This window comes from Phyllopteryx taeniolatus, chromosome 15 (assembly GCF_024500385.1).
Source record: "Phyllopteryx taeniolatus isolate TA_2022b chromosome 15, UOR_Ptae_1.2, whole genome shotgun sequence".
In the NCBI taxonomy this organism is placed as follows: Eukaryota; Metazoa; Chordata; class Actinopteri; order Syngnathiformes; family Syngnathidae; genus Phyllopteryx; species Phyllopteryx taeniolatus.
Window position 1 is genome coordinate 21,366,926 of NC_084516.1, and position 26,702 is coordinate 21,393,627.

Consider the following 26,702-nt stretch of genomic DNA (forward strand, 5'->3'; position numbering starts at 1 on the left):
TCCGATTGTTTGGGAACAACTGCATCTTCTTGTCCTTCAGCCTTGACACCAAGGCCAGTGTTTTCTTTTTGGGCCGCTGAATGCCATACACAGTAAAAAATGTCAAAGGCAATGAGTTTGCTTGTTATTTTTGTGAAAAAATACAATCCATCAGGTTAAATATTAGCACAAATCAGCAAAATAATAAAATGATGCTACATCTGAAACCACCCAGGAAAAACTCTGTTACCACGTCAGAATTTGATACAGTTGACCAAAAAACTGTAGAGAAAACGATTCAGCAGCTGAAACCAACAACGAGCTGTCTTGACTCAACACCATCTGACTTTTTCATCTCCAAATCCCACAAGTGGGAGAGGTCCACTAATAAAAACCTCAGCATTCAAACATTGCACTTTTGTTAGGAGTTCAATGAAATATCGTTTCAGTACCTCTGATTGCTGCTTGAGAACATCCAGGGCCCCTGTGTGTATATTGACATATTTCACAGTTGGGTGCTGATTAGTGAGCTCCAGGATTTTTTTGGGGGAGATATCTTCCACCATGTCATTGGTAAAACACAGTACTTTGGTGTTCTTCTCACTGCAAAAACATTTCACATCCTTGACAGCTCCATCACCAACTATTAATGTTTGGGGCCCCATTTTTTTCTTGTATGATTTAGTTTTATAACTTTCAGGGATGGTGGGGGATGAGCATTCTTGGCCAGGGTCAGGGTAAAAGTGGCTCAAATCTATTTGTAAGTTTGATGTCAATGTTTTACATTGACTCGCGTCGTTTTTTCTTGACCGCTGTAGCGACTGTCCTTGGCCGCTCAATCGGGGTTGAAACAGCCCGCAACGCAGGCCAGCCGGATTTCTCTGTTATCTACCGGTGTTGTGTCCTCCCTTTTAGATGTTGTTCCATATCTTTGGGCTTTGCTCCCAGTAAATTCCTGGGAGAACTGCTGGATGGTCCATTACCGTTTCCACAGTCACATCCGTCCTCTTTGTTAAGATAAGTGGCTGTCTGTTAGCATACTTCTGCTCAACATATTGAGACATCGATAGAGTGGTTTCATTCCCCGACTGTCCATTTACATCCACTTCAAGACGGTGGATTTTCATTTCCAGGATTGACATCCTCTGCAGGAGTCCGTGATAGTCCTCAGTGGAAAAGGGAGGCATCTTGATTGCTGGTCTTGTTGCTAAAAGCAGGCTTGTGCTAATTAGCAGGCCACGCTCACGTAGTGGTGAGAGGGTATCAGAAAATATTGGAATATAGCAAAAACTGACTGTATCTACAAAAAAAGGTACAGTCCCACAGGTTTAAAAATATCCAGGAGTCGCTGCTTCTAATTTTTTTAGAAGAAAAACTAGATTATCATCAGCAAGAATAAACAAGCGAAACAAGCATAGCGAGCAAAAAAGCGTCTGCCTTGTACGAGAGCGAGAGAGATAGTTAATAATACAATTTCAAAGTTGTGTAAATGATCTTTGTGACACAAATAGTCGTAACATGTTACATTTACTCCGTTACATTTACTCAAGTAACATTTAGGATAAATTGTACTTGTCAGAGTAGTTTTAATGAAGCATACTTTTTACTTTTACTCGAGTATTAATGTTAACAAAAAATGGTACTTACTTGTACTACGTTACAATAATCTAGAGTACATGGCGCTCGCTACTTTCATTTATCAATAATTGCATGATCATTTTTAGACTTTCGTCATCGACTTCCGCGTCGGGCGCCGTTGCTCCAATGCACTGTGAATACCACATTGATGTTTGACTCAAGTTCACCTATCAACGGACACAAGTCACATGTCCGAACACAAAGTCTTCTCCTGGGCTTCGCGGGCCAATCAAAGTAGGTCGCGACAGCTGCGCGCGACTCACGTTTACATTACAGACTACAAAAAAACAGCTTTAACATGCAGCATAGTTTTGGCACTGTCCAAATTGGAATTTTCAGCCCACTTCTAACTTGAGAAAACACCTTGCGGTAAGTTGCAGATGTTTTTGGCTGTGCATATGGCAGCATTCGTCCAAATTTATGGTCACAAGTAACTGTAAATTATGCATCTACTGGGTTTCTCTCTCTCTCTCTCTCACACACACACAGACACACACACACACACTATCAATAAGTCTGGTCAGCAAACACCTTTATTCAATCATTTTAGTGGATAAAGCAAATACTGTTTCTGTTAGGCCCAATGCATGTTTTTTTTCACTTAAGAATTAAAATGGCGTTCGGTGTGTGTGGACCCCCGTTGAACATGAGTTTGAAATTGATCTGTTACTTCTGAACACAGCCATATGCCAGTTATAATTGGAGTACATCCTTAATTTATTTGAACTTTATTTAACCAGGTAAAAGACCAGTTAAAACATAACTGGTCACTTACCTGTTTAGTCAGCAATTGCTTGTTTCAGACAAACTTTATATAAACAGTAAAATATTTTTGCAGATATACTGTCACTGAAGTCAGTGTCAATATTATATACAAAGCTACGGTATGCCGATTACATAAGACAACATCATGCATGGTCCAGTGCTACCAATGTAAAAGTTAATTTGGAGCCCTGTTAATGTTTGAGTTTACATTTTGGATGAATTTCTTTATGCATGTATTTATATATTTAAGCATTTTTCTTTTTTTTTATTGATATATTGCAACGCTAGTGAGGATAAGCGGTACGGAAAATGGATGGATGGATATTGTGAATGATTCGCTGTGTGTTTGTGTGCTCAGTGTTTATTTAACTTTGACCTCCCGATATCCAGTGGGTATCCGGCCAGCCACGGAATACAGTACATGTGGGGGTTCTTGTGTTTCACCGGTATTAACATGTGAACTGTTTCTTACCTGGATTATTACAAATAATGAATTTACATCAGGGTCTATATGGCCTAGTTTTCACCTAGCAGTACTATACAGTATGTTTTCACTTGTGTTTGTATACCAGCATGTATTTGTTCACCTGCATTTTATAGCGTGTGTGCATACTTAATGTAAGGCTAGTATCATTATACTGTATATGGGTGACTTTAAAGTAGATTTAAATGCACTGTTAAAAAATGGACTTGGAATTGGCCTTGCAAAAGTGCATTGCTTTTCTGTTACATTACAACTTCTAATTCAAAATATTTATCTGAACTTTATTTAATGGATCTGCAAAAGATAGTCTAAGTTTTGAAGTGGAATGAGAAATATAGATCTAAAAATATATATGACAAAAATTAAAATAAAACATTGAGTATGTGCGGCACGGTGTCCGACTGGTTAGAGCGTCTGCCTCACAGTTCTGAGGTCCGGAATTCAATCCTGTGCGGAGTTTGGATGTTTTCCCGGTGCCTGCGTGGGTTTTCTCCGGGCACTCCGGTTTCCTCCCACATCCCAAAGACATGCGCGGTAGGTTAATTGACGACTCTAAATTGCCTGTAGGTGTGAATGTGAGTGCGACTGGTTGTTTGTTTATATGTGCCCTGCGATTGGCTGGCAACCAGTTCGGGGTGTACCCCGCCTCCTGCCCGATGATATCTGGGATAGGCTGCAGCACGCCCGCGACCCTAATGAGGAGAAGTGGCTCAGAAAATGGAAGGATGGATGGATGCCATTGAGTATGTATGGCTACAAGTCATTTTTGATAAGTCTATGAGCTTGCTGCATTTTGCCACTGCAGGGATTTTTGCCCATCCCTCAAGGGAAAACTGCTCCAACTCCTTCAAGTTTGACGGTCACTTACAGACTGATACAGGTTTTGCTCAAGAATATCACTGTATTTAGCACCAACCATGTTTCCCTGTGACTGCTGCCCACAACATGATCGGTGTTCTTGGGCCGATGAAATGTGTTGGGTGTGCACCAGACAGAGCTTTCCTTGATGGCCAAAGAGTTCAATTTTAGTCTCATCTGACCAGAGCACCTTCCGACAAACATTTTGGGACTCTCCCAAATGCCCTTTTGCAAACTGTAAAACGGGGCTTCCCATTTTTAGCTGAAAGTAATGGCTCTCTTCTGAGCCAGTTGGGCTTGATGGATGAAAGTCCCGAAGAGAGCTTCTGCTGTGGAACTCTGTCGTTCCTCCAGCATTATCCCTAATCTCTCTGATGCCTCTTTGATTAAATTCCTCCTTGCCTGGTCTGTGACTTTTGCTGGAGCCCTCTCTGGGAATGTTTGTTATGGTATATTACTTCCCTTTGATTGTGATGGATTTGATGGTGGTCGGGGGGATCATCAAATATATTTTTAAAAGATTTAACCTTGGCTTGTATTCCTCAACAACGTTGTCCCTCATTTGTTTTGGAGAGTTCATTGGTCTTCATGGCTGTGCTTGGTTAACAGTGCCTGTTACTTTGGTGTTGCAGCCTGTGGGGCCTTTCAGAAACGGTGTGTGTCAAGGTGTCTATATACATAAAAATCATGTAACACAGATTGCACTTCATTTCACGAATTATACAAGTTTTGAAGGTAATTGGTTGTGTCAGGGCGGCACGGTAGGCAACTGGTTACACGTCTGCCTCACAGTTCTGAGGACCCGGGTTCAAATCGAGCCCCCCGTGTCTGCGTGGCTTTTACTCCGGTTTCCTCCCACATCTCAAAAACAGGCATGGTAGGTTAATTGAAGACTCTAAATTGCCCGTAGGTGTGAATGTGAGTGTGAATGGTTGTTTGTTTATATGCGCCCTGCGATTGGCTGACGACCAGTTCTGGCTGTACCCCGCCTCTCGCCCAAAGATAGCTGGGATAGGCTCCAGCACGCCAGGGACCCTAGTGAGGAGAAGCGGTACGGAAAATGAATGAATGAATGGTTGTGTCGGAGTTTAGTTGGGGCGTCATCACGAAGAGGTGACTACATACACCACATGCCAATTGTCTTTTCTTTTCATTTTTTAAATGTATTTTTATGTTTTTCACATTTCACTTCAAAACTCAGACTATTTTTGCAGATCCATCAAATAAAATTCAGACTTGAAAATCATTTAAATGACAGATTTTACCAACAAAAAAGCCAAAGGTGTGAATACTTTTGCAAGGTACTAGACATCCAACCATGATTTTGAATGTGTCCTTTTTGTCTTTTAGTCTAACCTTTACATTTGAGGCTTCGATGCCTCCATTAACTGATGATAATACAGTAAATAAGGATGAATCTATTCTGATGTTTATGATTGTTTTTAAATGTTTAGTACCCCAACTAGCTATTTATGTCAGAATCTCTGCCACTATATTTTCTTGTCTGGGATCTTCTTTACCATTCTTCTTCTTCCTCCTTTTTCTTCCTTCTTGTCTCTTCCATGTCTTTTATGTTCCTCATCTAATCCTCTCCTCCATTCTTGTATCATTTTGCCTTGATTTGTTTTTCTTTGCCACCTCCTTCCTGCTCCTCTCCTCCATTTCCTGCTGTGGTCCTCTCCCTCGTCCTCCCCGCATCTCGTCCCTCCCTCTACCCGGGATGGACTGTTCACAGAAGCCACACCCACTCAGTCTAGACCTGTCCACACACCTCCTCTTCCCCGTCCACCTCCTGCTCCTTCTGGCACCCCTCTGACTTACTCCTCCTCCTCTGATCCCCCACCAGTGTCCCCCAGCCCAGGCGTTGCCCTCCCCTCTGCCCCCCGCGACCTGGTCCCTGTCCTAGTGTCAAGCCGATTTGTCCGACTCAGCTGGCGCCCTCCAGAAGAGACTGGAGGATCTATACAGACTTACGGCGTTTATTACTCCAAAGATGGCTTTGAAAGGTAAGAATGTTTTAATTTGTCCTTGTTGGATGGGAAATTATACTTCAGTAACTTCCAGCCAGAGTATCTAGCATACAACCCTTAAAGAAAGTCGTTATATACACTGAAGAAGAATATAAATATAAAACACTTGTTTTTACTCCCATTTTTCATGAGCTGGACACAAACATCTAAGACATATTTTATGTAAACAAAAGGTCCTTTTGTCGCCAGTATTGTTCACAAATATGTCTAAATTTGTGACTGAGTGATTCTCCTTAACTGAAAAAAATCCATTCACCTGGAATGTGTGAATTAGACAGCATGATTATATGTATTCTGCTGGCTGGATCTCACTGTCTTAAAATGGTTTTTTTTTAGCGTATGTGAAAGCTTATGTGCATTTTGATCGACTAGTTGTTGCTTTGCGCAAAATCAGTCACAGACTGATCGGCCACTCATGAAAAAGGTCGCCAAACCCCACACTCTATACGAGAGTTCTGTCGGTTTCGGCCACATCACTTGGTGTACTTTCAGGTTGTCCACAATAAAAGGCTACTCTAAAATGCTGCACGGTTGTTCCTTAGGTCAGTAGTTCTCAGAAAGTGAGGGTGCCAGGGTGACAACAGCAACACCTTTATGGCACAGGTGTGCCTTAAGATGCCCACAATAAAAGGCCACTCGAAAATGTGCAGTTTTCCTGTGCGAAGGACATTTGTTTCTATATGTGAGGCAAATGGTTTTCTAACACAATCTCATGCCCTCCTACTCCCCCCACATAAAGTGGCCTTGTACTGTGGGTAGCCTGCCGCACACATTTTCCCTTTTTTTTTGGCCTGTTCGGCTGTTAGGTCAAGCAGAAAGGAGGATCCATATCCCTTTTATGCTGGAACAGCTTTACTGTGCTACAGTGGCATTTTTAAGATGCCACTGTGGTTCTTTGTATTCTGATGGATTTTTATTGAAAATTCAGTTGGCAGAACAAAGTTTTAAAGGGGAGCGACAGAAAAAAACAAGCGGGAGAGACAGTGAAAAGATAACTAAATAATATAGGAAGATAAGACAACAAAAGACAGGACATTAACTGCAAGAAAGATGAGGAAAGTAAATCATTATATGCCAAGTACAATGACACATTTGATTCCAGTGTTGTATGGGGCAGTAGTGCTACACCCTGTGAAGGAAGGTCAGGACAATACAGGACAGGACTGGACAGGACAAAGATCGGAGGGGAAGCATGCAGGACAGAGGTAGTCGACCCGGCTGTATGGCTGACCTGTGGTGGGTGTGGCTATGTCAATTTTAAACATCTATAGAAACAGAGAGCAAGTGAGGGGATACCCAGGAAGTTCCCATAGTTATGAAGGCATTAGTGGATGAGTATTCTGTGGAAGAGCTCGATTTGCCAACACATAGCCCGACCTCTTGAAGACAGAATGAAGTAAAGCACAAAACTTGAGCCAGGCCCCATCATTACTAACCTCTGACTCGTGTTCCACTGACATCAACCCATCATGACTGTTCAATTTTCACTCCCAGTAAATAGAATAAGCATATTCCCAAACACCATCCATCCATCCATCCATCCATCCATTCTTTCTCTATGCAGCTTGTCCGGTTTAGGGTCGTGGGTTCCCCAAAACCCTTGCCCATATAGGCACAGAATTGCAGGTACTCTGCTATTACTTTGCCAGTGAGGTAAAGAATGCAAGATAATGTTTATGTTGCCCTAGATAAAACTAAATCTGTTGTCTTCATTTGCCAAGAGCAGAGCAATCAATATTGTGCTCAGATGATTTTTCCCTGGGGCCTATTTTAATGCTGACTTTCCACCATCTCTCATCAAAAGAGCAATAAAGAGAGACTTGTGGTATACTGTCGCTGTGATCCATGAGGAGAACTTAACAGCTTCAATTAATTGGGCACTAAGTAAATGCACACTGCAAATGAAAAGGTAATCAAAGTTTTAGCATCAATGGTTATACCTTCCTGGCATGGAATTGGTGGGCAGTGTTCTCGGCAGGTGTGCATTAGCATTGTGTGCTGCTTACTGCAAAAATCCAATGATCTGGGGCTATTTTGACAGGACTGTAGAGTGCAACTAATTTGGTCGCATATGCGCACTAATTCTTGAATTGTGCGGCAAAAAAAAGAAAAAAACTGTGTAGAGGTGCCCAGTCATTTGAGGAAGAAAAAAAACATTTCCGCGACTTAAAAGCACACACATGAAACCCATCGTGGTCTCGAAACCAATCAGAGATAGTGCAGGGAGGGAGCCCTCCATCTGATTGGCCGTTTGTGTGTCTGTGCGCATGTCTTTGTGCACACGCGTGCATGCGTTTGAAATGCGGGCGCTCGCGTACACAAAGCTAAAGTTTCTGACAGCGAGCTGGTAGCTGCACAGTTACAAAAAAGTGAGCAGCATAAATCAAATTAGTTCCAACGAACATTTTGGATTCAAGCCAGATGGACGCGGCCATCCCGCCAACACCAACAAGCTGGTATGTCGAATTTGTATAAAGTCTCAACAAAGACAACGCAATTTAAAACATCAAAGTGACAAAATCCATTTGAAACACAACCCTTCCTCCCAATTTCTTCAGCTGGGAGCCAAAAACACGGTGGAACATTTCCCGTTTTCCGTCAGGTTGCAATTATGGAACCCTTTGCCAAAAATGCAAATACAAACGTGACAGTTTACAGTATTTGATGCACGTATGCTCACATTATATACTGTATAGCGTATTCACTACTGTAAGAGATGTAGCCATTGAACAAGGCAACATTTAGAGAATGGCTACAAACAGAAGTAGGACAAATCTTGAATCAAAACACGTTGCTTTGATCTACCTGTTGTGTTGTTATTAATGTTGCTACTTGGTACTCTTTCTTAAGCAAGTGGAAACTTGATTGGCAGTATATTGCCTGTTAAGCCATCAATGACTGGTTGTACAGTGCCTCTGTGTCAAATGTTTAATATTTGTTTAGTGATTTATAGACCAGTAGCAGAACTTTAAAAAAATATTGTAAAGCTGACTGGAAGCCAGTGTAAAGACTTTAGAATTGGAGTAATAAGCTCTGACCTCTTTGTTCTGGTCAGAACCCGAGCTGCAGCATTCTGAATGAGCTGCAGCTGTATAATGCTGTTTCGAGGGAGTCCAGTCAGAAGACCATTACAATAGTCAAGTCTACTTGAGATAAAAGAATGTATGAGCTTCTCCTGGTCTGATTGACACATGCAAGCCTTCACTCTGGATATGTTCTTCAGATGGTAGAAGGCAGTTTTAGTACTTGATTTGATGACTGTTGAAAGTCAGGTCGGAATCTATCAGAACACCAAGGTTTCGGACCTTGGTGACTCCAGGTATTTACGAACAGCAATCCCCTTTTCTTTATTGCCAAAAAACAATCATCTCAGTTTTGTTGTGGTTTAATTGAAGAAAATTTTGGCTCATCCAGTTATTTATCTGTTTACTTAGTTTAGTGCAAGGGTGTCAAACATACAGCCCCGTGAGGTAGGGTGTTCAATGCAGCCCACAGGATGGATTTGAAAAGTTAAAAAATACTGGAGCAACCCTTTAGTTATGTTAAGATATACAGTATTTTCTGACTGTTTGTGATTGTGTTTGAGGTTCGGAAGAAGGCCAACGAAGTCCGTTGTTGTTATTTTGGCGTGGTTACGACTGACAATGACCCATCTTGTGTGCATATAGAGAGATTTGTGAGTAACCACCTCATTGTCATCCTTTCAACATCTGGTCGCTGCGGATTGAATGGCGTTTGGTTCGTCCCCCAGTTCTAAATCCTATTGTTACTGGAATTACATATAATATATGAATGTGTATTTTTATTGTAAGATACTTATTTTAAAAGGTAATATTGTAGGATGAGTTTCAAATGTTTCTGTTTTGGCATCAGACTCATATATGGCATATTTAGGGCGTAAACTACCTATTTTGGAAATGTTCAATCTTTTTAGGGGCGTCGATTACTTGCGGTTTCTCGCCATTCGCAGTTGAGCTCAGTCTCTATCCCCCACAAATAGCACTGTGAAAACAGACTTTGGTTACTACTAGCATTAGTGTTTTCATCAAAAAAGTAGTTAAATGTGTGCAACGGTCTTGAACGTGTAGGGACCCTGTGTGTCTGAAAGTTGCTGACAGAAAGAACTGATAGTGTAAGTGTTGTATACTAACAGTATGTCAAAGACAGTACTTATATCCTTTCATTACAGCTCTGCTGCACACCGCGGCTCTAAACATTCAGTAGAAACCCGTTGGGTGACATTGGCAAGTCCCCCGCTGATGTTAAATGGTAACCTCTGACGGTCGGGAGCTCCAGCTGAATGCTTTCACATCCAGGCTTTTAAGCTTTGTTACCTGAGGGACTGACCAGCTTGCAGCATTTCAGGATTCTGAGTGCTAGAGTGGACTGAAGAGCCTTCGAGTTTTCACAAAATCTGTCAGTCATAAAAAAAATGGACGGGTTTTGTCAGTCGTAAAAACTTGGCAGCATATGCAGACGCTTTTGTCAGTCCTAATAACTTGCATGAAAGAAGTGAGCAGTGAGGGAGAGACAAAAGTCAATGCTACAGTTAATTAAAATTAATTCAGCAAACATGGGAGAAATAAGTGGGGAAAATATTTATTCAGTAAAAAAAAAAAAAAAAAATCCCCTTTATTTCAAAAAAGGAAATGTGTATTTTACCCTAAAACGGTTTATATTAGTCAGTCCATTTAGGCAATGTGGGTTCAGTGGGTTATGTGACAATGTGAGTGTGTGGTCTGCCTTTCGTCCAAATTCAGAGGGGATAGGCTCCAGGTCTCCCGAACAGGATAAGCAGTATAAAGAAATGGAGGGATGGATAGCTTAAATCAGTACATTTGGAAAGTGGCTAAAATGCAATTTCAAGGTCAATAGTGATATTAACAAGGTTTCCCCATCTTTAGACCTAAATGTAAAAAAAAAAAAAAAAGAACCTTCCACGTGTCAATACTGTACATTTCAGCAGTAATGAGAGGTTTGTGGCCGTTCAAAGCTTTCAACCAGCAGATATGTTCTGGGCAGGCTCTCGACAAGCGCATTTCCGAGCTTATGAGCCAAGCCGTGGCCGAAACTGGCATGTGCCGAGTGTGCGACCGCACAGAGCGGCACCGTCGGGCGGGGCTAACCACCCTTGACGCAACCGGCTCTTTGCCGTGGAGGCTGGACAGAAGCCGGCCACATGTTGTATGTGTTTTGTTTGGCTCGGCATGTGTGCCAACAATAGACAGACAGCCTGTATCAGCCTATGTCACTCAGTTTACTGGTGCGAGTGCAATTTTTGCCTTTCGTTTTTGGAGCAGATAGCATATTGTTGACACGAGCCTAGATTTGCACTGAAATCCAAATCATCACATTAAACACAACAAAAAGCAACAGAGTGCTTGCTTACTTGTAGAGTGGTCCGGATTTTGGGTAAGTGTAAGCAGACATTGTCGGATGCAGAAATAATCATTTTAGCATGTATGTCAGTTTTGGAATTCTTGAGATGCTTGATTCACCATTGGAGAGAAATAATGTATTCCTGCTGTATTGTGTTTTTTTTGTGTGTTTAGATTTAAAACAAAAGTATTCCGACTCCTTCCTGATATATTTTTTTCATTCATAACAGGGGTCATGTTTTGTTTTACTGAACTCATTATTTTTAATACATATCAAATGGAAATTACATTGAATTTGTGTTTGTATTTTTGCTATTGTTTTGAATGAAAAGGATATTTTCTTGTAAACAATTGCAGAATTCAGCCATAAATTGACCTTTGACGTATTGAAAAAAAAAATAAAATCCTTATGACGCTTTAGGATTTGTTTTTGAGTACCCTGATCTAGAGAAAACAATATGCCTGCACCAGCCCCCCAATATATATATATCATATATAATGGACCATTTACTATTATCAGGTTACCAATGATAGTCAAGACTGACTGACTCATCTCGAAAATGTACATACAGTGGTTTAAATGTTCACTGTTAAAAACAGGGAACATGACCCCGTCTTGCTAGAGCACAAACGTAATAATGTGAAGCTAACAGCCTCGAAACTGCGCAGATGCTTCATACAGTGTTTGCGAGGGAAGAAGATGGTTTTCATGGTCAGGTGCTGATTAATAAGCTTCGTGCATTTTCATGATGCTTGACCTGTTCTAACTGAGCAAGTGGAGGACGGATGTGTATGACACACGCCAAAGATCTGCTTCCTGTTGCAAACTTGTTTTTATAGTTTAAATGATATGAACACTTCATATCACACTTTGCAATCGTAACAGAATTACATTGACATTTACAATGACATTACATTTGCACTTATCTCTCCACTGCTTCTGCTATACTTGAGTACATTGAGTCAGTATCTAATTAGTGAGTACCTTTTAACGCTCAGTACTTACAATAATAGGTTCTGATAATATGCGAATTGTAAGAGTCTTGTTCCTTTTTGATGCACTTTGATCCTGTGTAACCGGTGTTGATGCGGGGAGTTTTTTTTTCTTCTTCTTTTTTTGGTCATCTTTATTGAAGCTAACTATAGCTGCAGAAATCAGCTTACAACAATAGAAGGCCCAACCCAGGTATGTCGTGGTCTGCGTTCTAGTTTAAATGATATGTACTTTGTCGTTCAAGTCTCGTGTGCTCATTTGGTTATTGCGTCCACCTGTTCTCGTCAACCTACCTTGTGTCGACCAATCAGCTCCCTCCAGCCACTCGTGTTGTCCAGGTGTTCCTCGTTGTCTCATCAATTTGTTTGTATTTAGTTCCCTGGTTTCTTTCACTTCTTGTCGGTTCGTTGTCTGCGTAATTTCACCAGTCATGTCTTGTTTCTTGTTTTGGGTTTACTCAAGTGTTTCTTTGCTACTTTGTGTTTACATTTTGGACTTTGTTAATTTAGTATTAAGATTGTTTCCTTTGTTTTTGGAATTAAATATCTTTTTTTTTTTGCTAATCCTCCACTACCGCGTTGCCTCCCAGCTTCCCTGCACTTGGGTCCTCCACGTTTTTGCCGTGCCGTCCTTGCCTTCAAAAACCCAAAATGTGACAAGGTCTAGTGAGGTCAACCAAATGTTTGACTTTTGGTACATACTGTATTATTCACCGACATTTTAGTCAAACTCCAAAGTGTATCAAATGTAGGGCATACGAGCTACCATTGTATAGTCCATTAATCATTGTGGGACTGGATAAATGAGGTGATGTGTAGAAAAGGCGGTCTGAAGCCCATCTAACATAACTCAATAGATGTTTTTTCCAAGCCAGTCTAAAATACATTAATCAAGGCTAAGCATATATATATATATATATATACATACATAATTAAAATCCATTGATCCACACAACTATTTATTAAAGCAAAGCTCATTCACTAAATATCAAGTGCGGATATTTGTCAAGCCCAATCATCTGTCTTGTCAATGGCTATAGAGTCAGCATTTGGACAGATCAACAAGGAAATATTTTAAAATAAAGCCATAGATGCAATGTCCAGGGCTGCTTCAAAATTCCAATCATAATCACAATAATCTTTATTGGCTAAGTAAGTTAAAACACAGAAGGAATTTGTCTGTGGTAGTTGGAGTCACTATAGTACTACAGCAAAAAAAAAAAAATAGTACTATAACAAAATGTACATTTAGGACATACTCTATAGAAAAGGTTCTTTTTTTTTTTTTCTGTTCCACCGCTCAAGCAATTGTTATGGAAACTGTTTGGGTAGTGTTTGCCTTCTACCGCTGACAATCAAATCTTTAATAGCCGCTCCAAATTCTCAGTTCGAATGAATTCTATAAGGGAAACCTGGTCAAACAGAATCTATCATCGTATGTCCTTATAGGCTGCCAGGCTTGAGCACTGTGCTATGAATGCAGCTAGCCGACTGCGGTAGATTGGTGACCATGCCGAAGACATGAGGTTAATACCAACATTGTCATTTGACCTCTCACGGACACAGACTTAGACATGAACACTCGACCTTCGACCTTCACCAATGACGGGATTCGTTTTGCAATGCTGGAAATTCCTTCTGCATACTGTTCCGTATGCAGCGCTGTAATGCTATTCAGTATTTGTAAACATTTGATCCACTCCACTGAAGACATTGCTTTTGTCGGATTTTGACCCACGACTTTCCAAATAGATCCGGTATCATGTCTGAAAAATCTGAAAAATCTTTTTCTCTGCTCAGTGTTAAAAAAGGTGCGCATTTTGAATTGAATACAGTCGATGAAACGGTCTCTTCTGCAGCTGTTTTTTTTTCCTCATCTCTGCTTTGGTGATTAGTAGACTGAGAGAATGCAGTGGCGCTGTAATCTTTGGATTAACTGTAGTTACTGGGGGATGAAATAGATTACGACTTGATTATCTGCATTGTTACAAACTATATTGGGGCTGTCTTTTGAATGCTGTGGAATTTCAAAATGGGATATTGATTATGTGGTTTTCGACAGGCTAAAGGTTGCATTAGATCATCCGAGACAGTAAGGGACGTATTCCCTAGTTGTAAATGCAAAGAACAGGCAGCAACCTGATCTTATTGGAGGAAGAAATGAAATCTCCATTTGTCTAATAACAAAATGATTGTTTTCCTGCGACAGGGAGCGGTCAGTCAATGTGTCAGAGCCTGAGTCTTTGGAGCTGATGGTCTCTAATCTGAAGCCAGAGGAGGGTTACAGCTTCCGAGTCGTTGCTTACAATGATGTCGGACCAGGAGAAAGCTCCGGCCCCTTGAGGATCACCACCAAACAAGACCGTAAGACACAAATGGCGATGGAGTTTTGCATTTGTCACCCGTGTCTTTCTGTTCTACACTCGGTGTTTGTTATATATCACGTTCGCGTGTGAGGTTAAAATAAAAAAAAAATACAAAAGATTTGTGTCAGTTTAGCCGGGATTAAATCAATACAAAGTGACTTTGATTTATTTGATTTTCAGATTTACTCGTCCAACAATACTAAATTGAAATTGCAAATTCTTATTGAAGTATGTTTAACATTTTGCACCAACATTGTCTGAGTGTGACACAAAATATGAGCATTGGTAGTTGTATTACTACGTTTCAAATAATAGCAGTAGTAATAATAATAATAATAATAATAATAATAACTGTCAAGGCGGCACGGTGGCCGACTTGTTAGAGCGTCAGCCTCACAGTTCTGAGGACCGGGGTTCAATCCCCGGCCCCCGCCTGTGGGGAGTTTGCAATGTTCTCCCCCGTGCCTGCGTGGCTTTTCTCCGGGTACTCCGATTTCCTCCCACATCCCAAACACATGCCTTCATTGGAGACTCTAAATTGCCCGTAGGTGGGAACGTGTGTGCGAATGGTTGTTTGTTTGTATGTGCCCTGCGATTGGCTGGCAACCAGTTCAGTTGTGTATGGGATAGGTTCGATCCTCGTTCACATAAATACTCAAGTCAAAGTCAAAAGTACAGTGCATTTAAAGTACTGACAAGTACAGTTTATCAAACATTTTACTGGAGTAAACGTAGCACGTTCCGACTTACGTCTGGCCAAGCATGATCAAGAGTCGCAAATATTTATGGAATTAATTTAGCCTATTTTCCTCAAATAAGTTAACTCAATGTATTTCATTTTCATTTGATTTATTTAGCCTTCATTTTCTCTGGTTGATTGGTTGAATATTAATTGTTTCTAGTTTTTTTTATTCCAAATAATTAAATGGGAATGAATAATGTTTGTAAAATGAAATATTTTACTTGTTTCATTTTTATTGACTTTTCATTCATGTATTTAATTAAATAATTGGTTCCGTCATTTATTGTAAATACAATAAATCAAAGTGATTAAACAAGTCGTTCGAAGAAACATTTGTTTCTTTGTAACTCACCTACAAATGACCTGGCCCATCCGTCCATTGACAAAAATCCAATGTCGTCCTCGAGCACAAAAGGTTGCCTAATTAGATGTCATTTTAGTCTCCAAATGTGATGTGGATGGGACACACACAATATTTACATATTTGGGACCAGATATAAAATGTTCACCGAAATCCTCGGTTGAGATTATTGCTGCGAAAGGAGACTCAACTGTTATTAAACCCGATTTCCAGCCTGAACTGTGATGTTGTGTTCTGGAAGCATACAATTGTTTGTTTTGTCATAGTTTAAGAAGACTGTGTTTCTCTATTGTGGCTTACAATAAAAATCGGATCACAATTTGCGAGCAGGTCAGTGAATTCCAAAGGGTCACATACGACATTTACAAGCGACTGTATCCGGTGAAACAGTAGAAACAAGCTGAGTGTGTTTTGCATTACAGTCCAGGTCCCCGGCAAGATCGAGTCACTACGTGCTGAAGCTCTGTCACCAACCTCCATCCAGATAAACTGGGAGACTCCCAGCGCTCCAAACGGACCAATCACGGGCTACCGAGTGCTCTGGACCGAGAGCCTCTCAAGCAAGGAACAGGTCTCAATGAATTCAAACAAAAAGACACCATGCATGCAACCTTTTTAGTTGACTTCAGTGGTGCGCAGTTGTTGACTGATGAGCGACGTTAGCCTACTGGCATCTGCTGGCCTCAAGCCGGAAGTAGCGACGTGCGAGACACACACACTACCGCGGTGACCATATAAGGACTTCCTCGTTACCTGTGTCTCATTTTCATAACACCCCCATATTGTTTTCCCAACATCGGGACAGCCAGGACTATTGTTCCACTTTGTGCTCTGTGCTTCAGGCATCAAAGCAACAAACGACTTCTTCGCATTCTGTTTCGTAACGAAGACGGTTAGGGGAAATGCGCAGGAGTAAAGTTATACATTTGATATAGGATGGTAAAGGTTAGGCACCAAAACAAAGAAAAACAAATGATTAAATATACAAGTAATGATTGCGCAGAATGTAGTTGGAATGAAAGGAAGGGCTTTTCTGTTCAGCGAGCCGGTCGCTCTCGTACTGTGGCCCATAGCATGGCGTGCTGTCAGACAGGACGCTCTAGTCCCAAACATTCTGCACTTTTCTTTCACTGTTTTCACTATTGCACTTGTTTTGGTAAAATACTGTATTTCCACATGCTTGTAGCATAGTACGGCAAAAGAGAGATGAACGAGTTCTGCTAACTATCCCCTTGATTTGTACTCGTCCACCCTTTTTTTATCCTTGAGTGTCCGTATTGCGTCATGCTCTCCGATTTTGAACTTTTTGCGGTGTTTAGGCCGTGACATCTTTTTGTTTCGCGGAGAATATCGTTTGTCTTCGATGTGTCCTACCAAATGGCCCCTATCCCAGAGGTCGGGGACCCCTGTACGAGTCACGTGGTCTTCCTTGTGGACATGAAAGCGTTGAAAACAAGGTGATCGGACAAACACAGGTGTCAAACGTATCTCTACTCATGCCCATTACCAAACTTTGAGGTCAATTCAAGATTAAAATCAAAGTGAGTCCTGTGGCCCATTTTCCCATTTTCTATTTTTATTCTGATCAAATGTCAAATGTTTGTGTGCGTTTAAAAAACAAATGAACAAAATAATCATTTTTGGTTGCCACCTTCAAAATGGAAAGTGAAGATTCAAAAGGCAGGCTAACCCTCGGATTGGTCGCAAGATCTATTTCCGTCGATTTTCAAGTGACACTTCTCACATTTAGCGAACGCCTGATCTTTACATCTCGAACATAGCATATTAGGACCAGATGTAACAGTTTAGCGATGTTTTGATATCCTATATCCTATATCAGCACACTGCATTTCGAGGATGTCCAGCCCGCAATGACGTTGCGCAGGTGTATATCTGTTCTGTCTTGAAAGTCACATACTGCATATCCACTATCGCATTGGTATATGATTTGTATCCACACATGACCGAGGCCTGATTTCTATCATTGATTGTGTTACTGCCACCCCAAGTAAATTGTATTGCATATTTCCAAAAATGTATCCTGCTATGGTAAATGCACCAAAGAAGTCTCATTAGTCTTATTATTTGTTTGTGTTCAGAGTGTCGATGTCAATGGATTAAACTACAAGATGGAGGGACTCAATAAATTCACACAGTACACAGTTCGCGTTTTGGCTATCAACCGCTTTGGACCCGGCGCGGCCTTGGACAACATCATTGTCACCACGCGATCAGATGGTAAGTGTTTTATACCTCCTTATTGAACGATGACGAAAACTTTTTTACATTTTTAATTGAAATCTTCGAACGAACTAGTCCATGTTAACATTTAACTTTTAGAATTCCTGCCATTGAAACCCTAAAGTTCACATGAAGCTTTAAATATCAATAGTAGGTATCTTCAGATGAAGCGTCATGGTTGGTGGGTTATTTGGTTTGTTAGTGTGTGTGTGTGCGTGTGCACACGTGCATGAGTGTGTGTGTGTGTGTGTGAGTACACTTGAATCTTGCGCTCTTCTGCTTGTCAGTCGTTTCACTGGGGACCCTGGATTTTTAATTACGCTCCTCTCAGTGTGACACGCTCATAAAGTTCACACACAAACGCAGCATGCTAAACAGTTTTAGATTTTGCAGGAACAAAGTGAATTGATGAAACTCAATGGATAACATTATGGATTCAAATTATGGATTATTCTTCAAGCGGCACGGTGTAAAAACTGGTGAGCAGATCTGCCTCACAGTTCTGAGGACCCGGGTTCAATCCCCGGCCCCGCCTGTGTGGAGTTTGCATGTTCTCCCCGTGCCCGCGTGGCTTTTCTCCGGGCGCTCCGCTTTCCTCCCACATCCCAAAGACATGCGTGCTAGGTTGATTGAAGACTCTAAATTGCCCGTAGGTGTGACTGTGAGTGCGAATGGTTGTTTGTTTGTATGTGCCCTGGGATTGGCTGGCGACCAATTCAGGCTGTACCCCGCCTCTCGCCCGAAGATAGCTGGGACAGGCTCCAGCACGCCCGCGACCCTCGTGAGGAGAAGTGGTTCAGAAAATGGATGGATGGATAATATGACCCTAATTTCTTTTCTTTTTTCCCCTCCAAAAACAGAGAAGTAAATGGTGATTTCTTCACACTATTCTCATTTTTGGAATTCTTGATTTTGTGGGTTTTACGATCTGTAAAAATAAACAAATAAATACTTTCCATCGTTGAAATTTTGGGCCCTGAATCTATAATCTATGAAAGTTTAACTTTTCAAATGGAATAATGGAAATAAGCATGATATTGTAATTTTTTGGACATTTTTCCGTACCCAGGAAGTAACTCCCAGTTTCAAAAAGGTTGTTGACCCGTGGTGTACAGTATGTTGGAGACGTCCCTTGTCCCTCTGGATTCTGCAACGCGACTGTGAGATCTTGATGCTTTTTGTTCAATATCGTCTCCAGTACGAGTCCACAATAGCAACATCGATTTAAAATCATGAAACATTTCCTCCATCAGTTGCAATTTTTGTCTTTGGGTCACAATGAATGGTCGAATACTCATTTCTCACATTTTCCAGGTAACTAAAGTCAAATGTTGGTGTGCTTTAGTTGGTATCTCCTGTATTGCTTTGACTAGATTATTGACTCTGATTTAAATGCGCAGACCTAAGTGGTGCCCCGAACGTAATGTTGTCATAAATAAACTTGCATGCATAGACAGTGAAAGATAATGGAGTCATCTGTCCAGCTGCAGTTGCACGACACAATGATCTGAGACTAAGTGAGCACAGATACTGAGCGCTTGTATTGTGCATCTCCCCATCTGTGGCTCTGTGATAACCATGACTTGTGGCCTAATTACGTTCGCTCACACCCAAGCACACACACGGATACGACACACACACATGTATACAGATACACACGCACATGCACAATGAGCAGCTGAATCAATAGATAAGCTGTGGACAGTTAATCAGGTAGGTGGTAAGACAGTGTTCGCTCAAACCGTCCATCCATTTTCATCTACTTATGAAGAGGTCGCGGGTGCAGCAGCCGAAGCAGAGAATGTCAGACTTCCCTCTCCACAGATACTTCGGGATCGCAAAGTGTTCCCAGGCCAGCCGAGAGACATAGGGCTTGATCAACTCCCAAATCGTGGCCACTAAATTGTGGCTTGACGATGTGCCGCTTGCATGTTATATACTAACAATTACAATATTTTACTAAGATCCTGAATAGCGGGCGCTAAATTAAGGTGTAAAAGTGACAGAGCTCGCTCTTTAAAAAAGGGTTTTGCGCTTTACGAACCTCTGATGATTTTCACCGTAGAACATTTGGGAGAGCAAAATGAAATAAAAAAAAATATGAAATTGGAAGTGTTAGTGTAACACAAGAACACATATACTGCGTTCTTCTTCTTCTTCTTCTTTTCCTTTCGGCTTGTCCCGTTAGGGGTCGCCACAGCGCGTCATCCTTTTCCATGTAAGCCTATGCATCTCCTGCATCCTCCTCTCGAACACCAGCTTCCCTCATGTCTTCCCTCACGACCGCCATCAACCTTCTCATTGGTCTTCCTCTAGCTCTCTTGCCTGGCAGCTCCAACCTCATCATCCTTCTACCAATATACTCACTATTTCTCCTCTGGACGTGTCCAAACCATCGAAGTCTGCTCTCTCTAACTTTGTCTCCAAAACATCGAACCTCGGCTGTCCCTCTGATGAGCTCATTTCTAATTTGATCCAATCTGGTCACTCCGAGAGCGAACCTCAACATCTTAATTTCAGCCACCTCCAACTCTGCTTCCTGTTGTCTCTTCAGTGCCACTGTCTCTAATCCGTCCATCATGGCCGGCCTCACCACTGTTTTATAAACTTTGCCCTTCATCCAAGCAGAGACTCTTCTGTCACATAACACACCTGACACCTTCCTCCACCCGTTCCAACCTGCTTGGACCCGTTTCTTCACTTCCTGATCACCCTCACCATTGCTCTGCACGGTTGACCCCAATTATTTTAAAGTCCTCCACCCTTGCTATCTCTTCTCCCTGTAGCCTCATTCTCCCCCCACCACCCCTCTCATTCATGCACATATATTCTGTTTTACTTCGGCTAATCTTCATTCCTCTTCTTTCCAGTGCATGCCTCCATCTTTCTAACTGTTCCTCCAGCTGCTCCCTGCTTTCACTGCAGATCACAATGTCATCTGCAAACATCATGGTCCACGGGGATGCCAGTCTAACCTCATCTGTTAGCCTATCCATCACCACTGCAAAAAGGAAGGGGCTCAGGGCTGATCCCTGATGCAATCCCACCTCCACCTTAAATTCCTCTGTCACACCTACAGCAAACCTCACCGCTGTTCTGCTGCCCTCGTACATGTCCTGTTTTATTCTGACATACTTCTCTGCCACTCCAGACTTCCGCATGCAGTACCACAGTTCCTCTCTGGGTACTCTGTCATAGGCTTTCTCTAGATCTACAAAGACACAATGTCGCTCCTTCTGACCTTCTCTGTACTTTTCCATCAACATCCTCAAGGCAAATAATGCATCTATGGTACTCTTTCTAGGCATGAAACCATACTGTTGCTCGCAAATACTGTCCTGAGTCTAGCCTCCACTACTCTTTCCCATAACTTCATTGTGTGGCTCATCAACTTTATTCTTCTATAGTTGCCACAGTTCTTAAAAATGGCACTGTGAACTGTGAGGCAGACGCTCTAACCAGTCGTCCACCGTGCCGCCTAGCTGTCACATACTATACCTAATACTTACTCCTTTATGTTTTTTAAAACTTAGCTAGCTGTCACCTATGGGGCCGGTTGTTATGGTGGTGTGTTTTCCTCCATTCCTCAGGCATCTTTTCACGCACTAGAATTCTATTGAACAAGCTGGTCAAAACCTCCACAGCCACCTCTCCTAGATGCTTCCATACCTCCACAGGAATGTCATCAGGACCAACTGCCTTTCCATTTTTCATCCTCTTTAATGCCTTTCTAACTTCCCCCTTACTAATCATTGCCACTTCCTGGTCCACCACACTTGCCTCTTCTACTCTTCCTTCTCTCTCATTTTCCTCATTCATCAACTCCTCGAAGTATTCTTTCCATCAAGCTAGCACACTGCTGGCACCAGTCAACATATTTCCATCTCTATCCTTAATCACCCTAACCTGCTGCATCTATCTCTATCCCTCTGTCTGGCCAGCCTGTATAGATCCTTTTCTCCTTCTTTAGTGTCCAACCTGCCATACATGTCATCATATGCCTCTTGTTTGGCCTTTGCCACCTCTACCTTTGCCCTGTGTCGCATCTCAATGTATTCCTTTCGCCTCTCCTCGGTCCTCTCAGTGTCCCACTTCTTCTTAGCTAACCTTTTTCCTTGTATGATTTCCTGTACTGTGAGGTTCCACCACCAAGTCTCCTTCTCTCCTTTCCTGCCAGAAGATACACCAAGTACTCTCCTGCCTGCCTCTCTTATCACCTTGGCTGCTGTGGTCCAGTCTTCTGGAAGCTCCTCCCGTCCACCGAGAGCCTGTCTCACCTCTTCCCGAAAAGCTGCACAACACTCGTCCTGTCTCAGCTTCCACTGCATGGTTGTGTTCTCTGCCTTTATCTTCCTAATCTTCCTCCCCACCACCAGAGTCATCTTACACACCACCATCCTTTGCTGTCTAGCCACACTCTTCCCTACCACATCCTTACAGTTGGAAACCTCTTTCAGATTACATCATCTGCACAAAATGTAATCCACCTGCGTCCTTCTACCTCCGCTCTTGTAGGTCACCCTATGTTCGTGCCTCTTCTGGAAAAAAGTGTTCACTACAGCCATTTGCATCCTTGTTGCAAAGTCTACGACCATCTGTCCCTCCAAGTTCCTTTCCTGGATGCAGTACTTACCCACCTTCATCACCCCTATTACCTTCACCAACATGCCCATTACAATCTGCACCAATTACGACTCTCTCTCTGTCTGGGATGCTCAGAACTACTTCGTCTACCTCCTTCCAGAATTTCTCTTTCACCTCTAGGTCACATCCTACCTGTGGGGCATAGCCACTAATCACATTACACATAACACACTCAATTTCAAATTTCAGCCTCATCACTCGATCTGATACTCTTTTCACCTTCAAGACATTCCTAGCCAACTCTTCTTTTAAAATAACCCCAACTCTATTTCTCTTCCCATCTACACCATGGTAAAATAATTTCAACCCTGCCCCTAAACTTATAGCCTGACTGCCTTTCCACCTGGTCTCCTGGACACACAATATATCAACCTTTCTCCTGATCATCATGTCAACTAACTCCCGAGATTTTCCTGTCACAGTCCCAACATTCAAAGTCCCCACATTCAGTTCTAGGCTCTGTGCTTTCCTCTTCTCTTTCTACCGAAGAACCCGCTTTCCACCTCTCCTTTGTCTTCTTTGACTTCGACCCACAGTAGCTGAATTTCCAACAGTGCCCCGCAGGTTGACGGCACCGGTGGCGGACGTTGTTAACCTGGGCCACGACCGAATGGAATTCTTTGGATGAACGCTCATATTTGGAAGCCCTTCCTGACGCAACCCTCTGCATTTATCCGGGCTTGGGACCGGCCTACAGTTTGCACTGACTTGTGCCCCCCATAGGGCTGCATTAACACATATACTGCGTTACAGAAAATAAATCTATCACTGTGAAACTATTTCTCGGCTGTGAACCGTTCCAGTGGGAGTTGAAGGTTATGGCCTGATGAAGCCAACATCACCTGATCATCTCCAAAAAACAGAAACCACACTGAGGCCAGCAAACTGGACCACTTCAACTCCTACTTTGAAATTCTGTCCATAAAGGTCATGAACAGACTCTGGGGCAAAGGGCAGACTTGGCGGAATCTATAGTGTTCCTCCTTAATCTTAGGTTGGACTTTCCGATGGACCATCCTCTTCATAACACCAGGGAGGCTGAGGAGTGTGATCCCCCGCTTGTTGGAACATATCCTCCTATCCCCCTTCTTGGATAGGGTGACCACTACCCCAGTCTCCCAATCCAAAGGCACCTTCGTTGATGTTCACGCTATGTGGCAAGGGCTGTATAACAAGACTGCCCGACAACATCCACAGCATTAGGGAACTCCAAAAATTTTTTTTCCACTTATTCACATTTTTATTTTCCTCATGTAGCTCCTTGCATCTTCTTATTGTTACTTTGATTCATTTAGGGTATAAGAGTTCACCTTCATACACTGTCCTTCAATACTTACTCCTTTATGTTTTTAAAAACTTACTAGCTGTCACATCCATCCATCCATCCTTCCATTTTCTGAGCCGCTTCTCCTCACTAGGGTCGCGGGCGTGCTGGAGCCTATCCCAGCTATCATCGGGCAGGAGGCGGGGTCCACCCTGAACTGGTTGCCAGCCAATCGCAGGGCACATACAAACAAACAACCATTTGCACTCACATTCACACCTACGGGCAATTTAGAGTCTTCAATTAATACATGTTTTTGGGATGTGGGAGGAAACCAGAGTGCCCGGAGAAAACCAACGCAGGCACGGGGAGAACATACAAACTCCACACAGACCACAGAAGAAGAATAATCACCTTTATTGTCATGAAGATGCATGCATGCACAGGAAATTTGTTCTCTGTATTTTACCCAACACAGTGAACACATACACATGTTAGTGGAACACACTGGAGCAGGGGGCAGTTGAAGCGCCCGGGGAGCATTTCAGGGTATCAGTGTCTTGCTCAAGGGCACCACAGCTGTGAGTCTGGGGGATGTTGGAGGATGGTCCCGTCGGGGTCTTGAACCTAGGTCCCCCACGGTGGAAGGGGATGATCTTAACCATTGGCTTCCACCGTAGCAACATGACACGGCATTCTACAATGGTCAGAGACCGACTGAATGATAAACGGAACTAAATACAAACAGACTGACAAAGACAACGAGGCACACCTCGACAAGACACGAGTGGCTGGAGAGAGCTGACACAAGGGGAGCAGGTCTGACGAGAGGAAAGGCATGAGCAAGAGACCCATGGAAACATAGTACACAAATCTGATTAACGCAAAATCCAGAACAGAAGGAAACATAAATGATCTGTTCCGATGAGCGAGAATAGTTACAGAAATATAGAAATAGCAAAGTTGTTCTGGACGACCTTCAAAACGACAGAAAGGGGCCCCATTGGGACCAGACTGGTGGACGTCTGGGATGCCAGACACAAGGTGTTTGGCAGGGCTGGTCAGGAGGGTGGCCAGGACGCTAAGCCCATGGGGGTCATCGACGTCATTCAGGTGGACGGCTGTGATTGGTTTTGATGTGGTTTTGACTGACCAGCCGAGATGAATGGACCATGCACCATCAAAGCATGGTCCAATGACTGCTGCCCATTGTGCGTCGCAAAGTGCACCGCTGAAGAAGCGACGTAGGGAGTGAATGAAAAACAAGGACCTAAATACAAACAGACTGATGAGGCAATGAGGCACACCTGTACAAGAGACGAGCGGCTGGAGATAGGTGATTGGTTGACACAAAGGGAGCAGGGCTGACGAGAGCAGGTGGAGAGAAAGACATAAGAAGCAGACAGGGTAGGCAGGAACAAGAGACACAGGGATATATATACCAAAACCCGATTAACACCAAATCCAGACCAAAAAAACAGAACTGATCTATTCCAATGTCAAAACAAAGAGAAAAAACTTTACCTCATTGAAAATAAAAAAACACAGAACATTAAACCGTGTTTCTTTGTTTACTTTTGTTCACCTTTTTCATCACAATTTGTTGTTTTCTTGTCATTGTAATCATCTGTGTTTGTTTTATCCCCATCAGTATCTATATTTCTACCTATTTTTGTCTTTTTGCGTGCATTTGTATTTTTATCGTAATTGCCATTTAAAAAGTTTGTTTCAGACATCTGTCGGTGTGTGTGAGTGGGTGGGAGGGAGGGGGTAGCAACACCTGTCATGTATTGTTTTGCTGCGGTGACAGATCACGCTGGCTAAATGTTGTCAGAGCACAGTCTGGCTGCCTCCTGTTTGGTTTCATGTCATGCATTTGATTGACAGCAGTGATGGAACACCGAACAACAACTCAGCCGGACAAACAAAGCATCACAATTGCTGATGCTTTGTTTGTCAACCCAAAAGGGTGGTCATCTTTGAATCAGTGACAGATGCAAAACCTTTTATGGACACTTTATAGACAGTTAGGCTTAGTTCCAAGACCTGATTCACCAATATGGCCACAATAATTTTCTTAAATATGTTGCTCAATGCAAAATTCACAACACGTGTTTGATCCATGAATTGACCAACACATATCGAAGTAAAGTTCAATTGGATTTGTTATATAAACAGTCGTCTTCATCATGCTGTGTCATGAGACCAAGACAACGCCTAAAAATTGATCAACAATAATTTGCACTTGCGAGGTTTCAAAGAGGATGTCCTCAGAGGGAAGTTGCCACTGAGTTTGGTGTCACAGAGTGTCATCAGCAGGTTGCAACAGAGGTAAAGAGGGATTGGAATAGTCGCAGAAAGGCATAGGACAGGGGTGTCGAACTCATTTTAGTTTGCGGGCCACATTTACCCCAATTTGATCTCAAGTGGGCCGGGCAACTGTATCCGTGGCCTTATAAGCGACAAATAATAATAATAATTCAATTGTTTACCTTTTTTTGGGTGCACATTATTACAACTACATTTGGGAAAGTTTCAAAATGTATTGATTATCTTGTGGCAAATCTTATGAGCAATGTCATAATTTTTTATTAGCAATATTATGAATCAGTGTATTACGATTCAATTTTCACTGCACCCAGAAGCAAGCGGAGGCTGACAGGTTTGTGGTGAAAGCTTTATTGAAGAGGATAATGGAGATGGATCCTTGAGGCGTACTGGTGGCTTGTCGAGACAGGGAACATGCGGCAGGCGGTGGCGTGAGCAGGTGGATGGCTTGGCGGTGCTGTGGAAGAGGTCAACACGGCAAACACAGAAGGAGCACTGAGGACAAGAAAAACACGAAGGTCAGAAGTGTTGCGAGGACTGGCTTAGCTTACATGTTGGTCAGTGAGCCGGTGTTCCACGGGAGAACGTTAATACTATGGGAAAAGAGAGAGGGGGAGAGCATGAGAGGGGC

General features: G+C 42.4%; 1 protein-coding gene across 4 annotated transcripts in view; it reads left to right on the forward strand.

Moving 5' to 3' along the window:
* The window catches only part of dcc (DCC netrin 1 receptor), a 301,630-nt gene that overhangs the window by 150,125 nt on the left and 124,803 nt on the right, over positions 1-26,702 (forward strand). For 2 of the 4 annotated variants that reach the window (XM_061747156.1, XM_061747157.1), the window contains exons 8-11: positions 5,460-5,730; positions 14,335-14,489; positions 16,017-16,165; positions 17,694-17,832. In XM_061747156.1, coding sequence (XP_061603140.1) covers positions 5,460-5,730; positions 14,335-14,489; positions 16,017-16,165; positions 17,694-17,832 — 714 coding nt within the window. The remainder of the gene's footprint in view (positions 1-5,459; positions 5,731-14,334; positions 14,490-16,016; positions 16,166-17,693; positions 17,833-26,702) is intronic. The other 2 variants (XM_061747158.1, XM_061747159.1) reach the window with 1 other exon arrangement.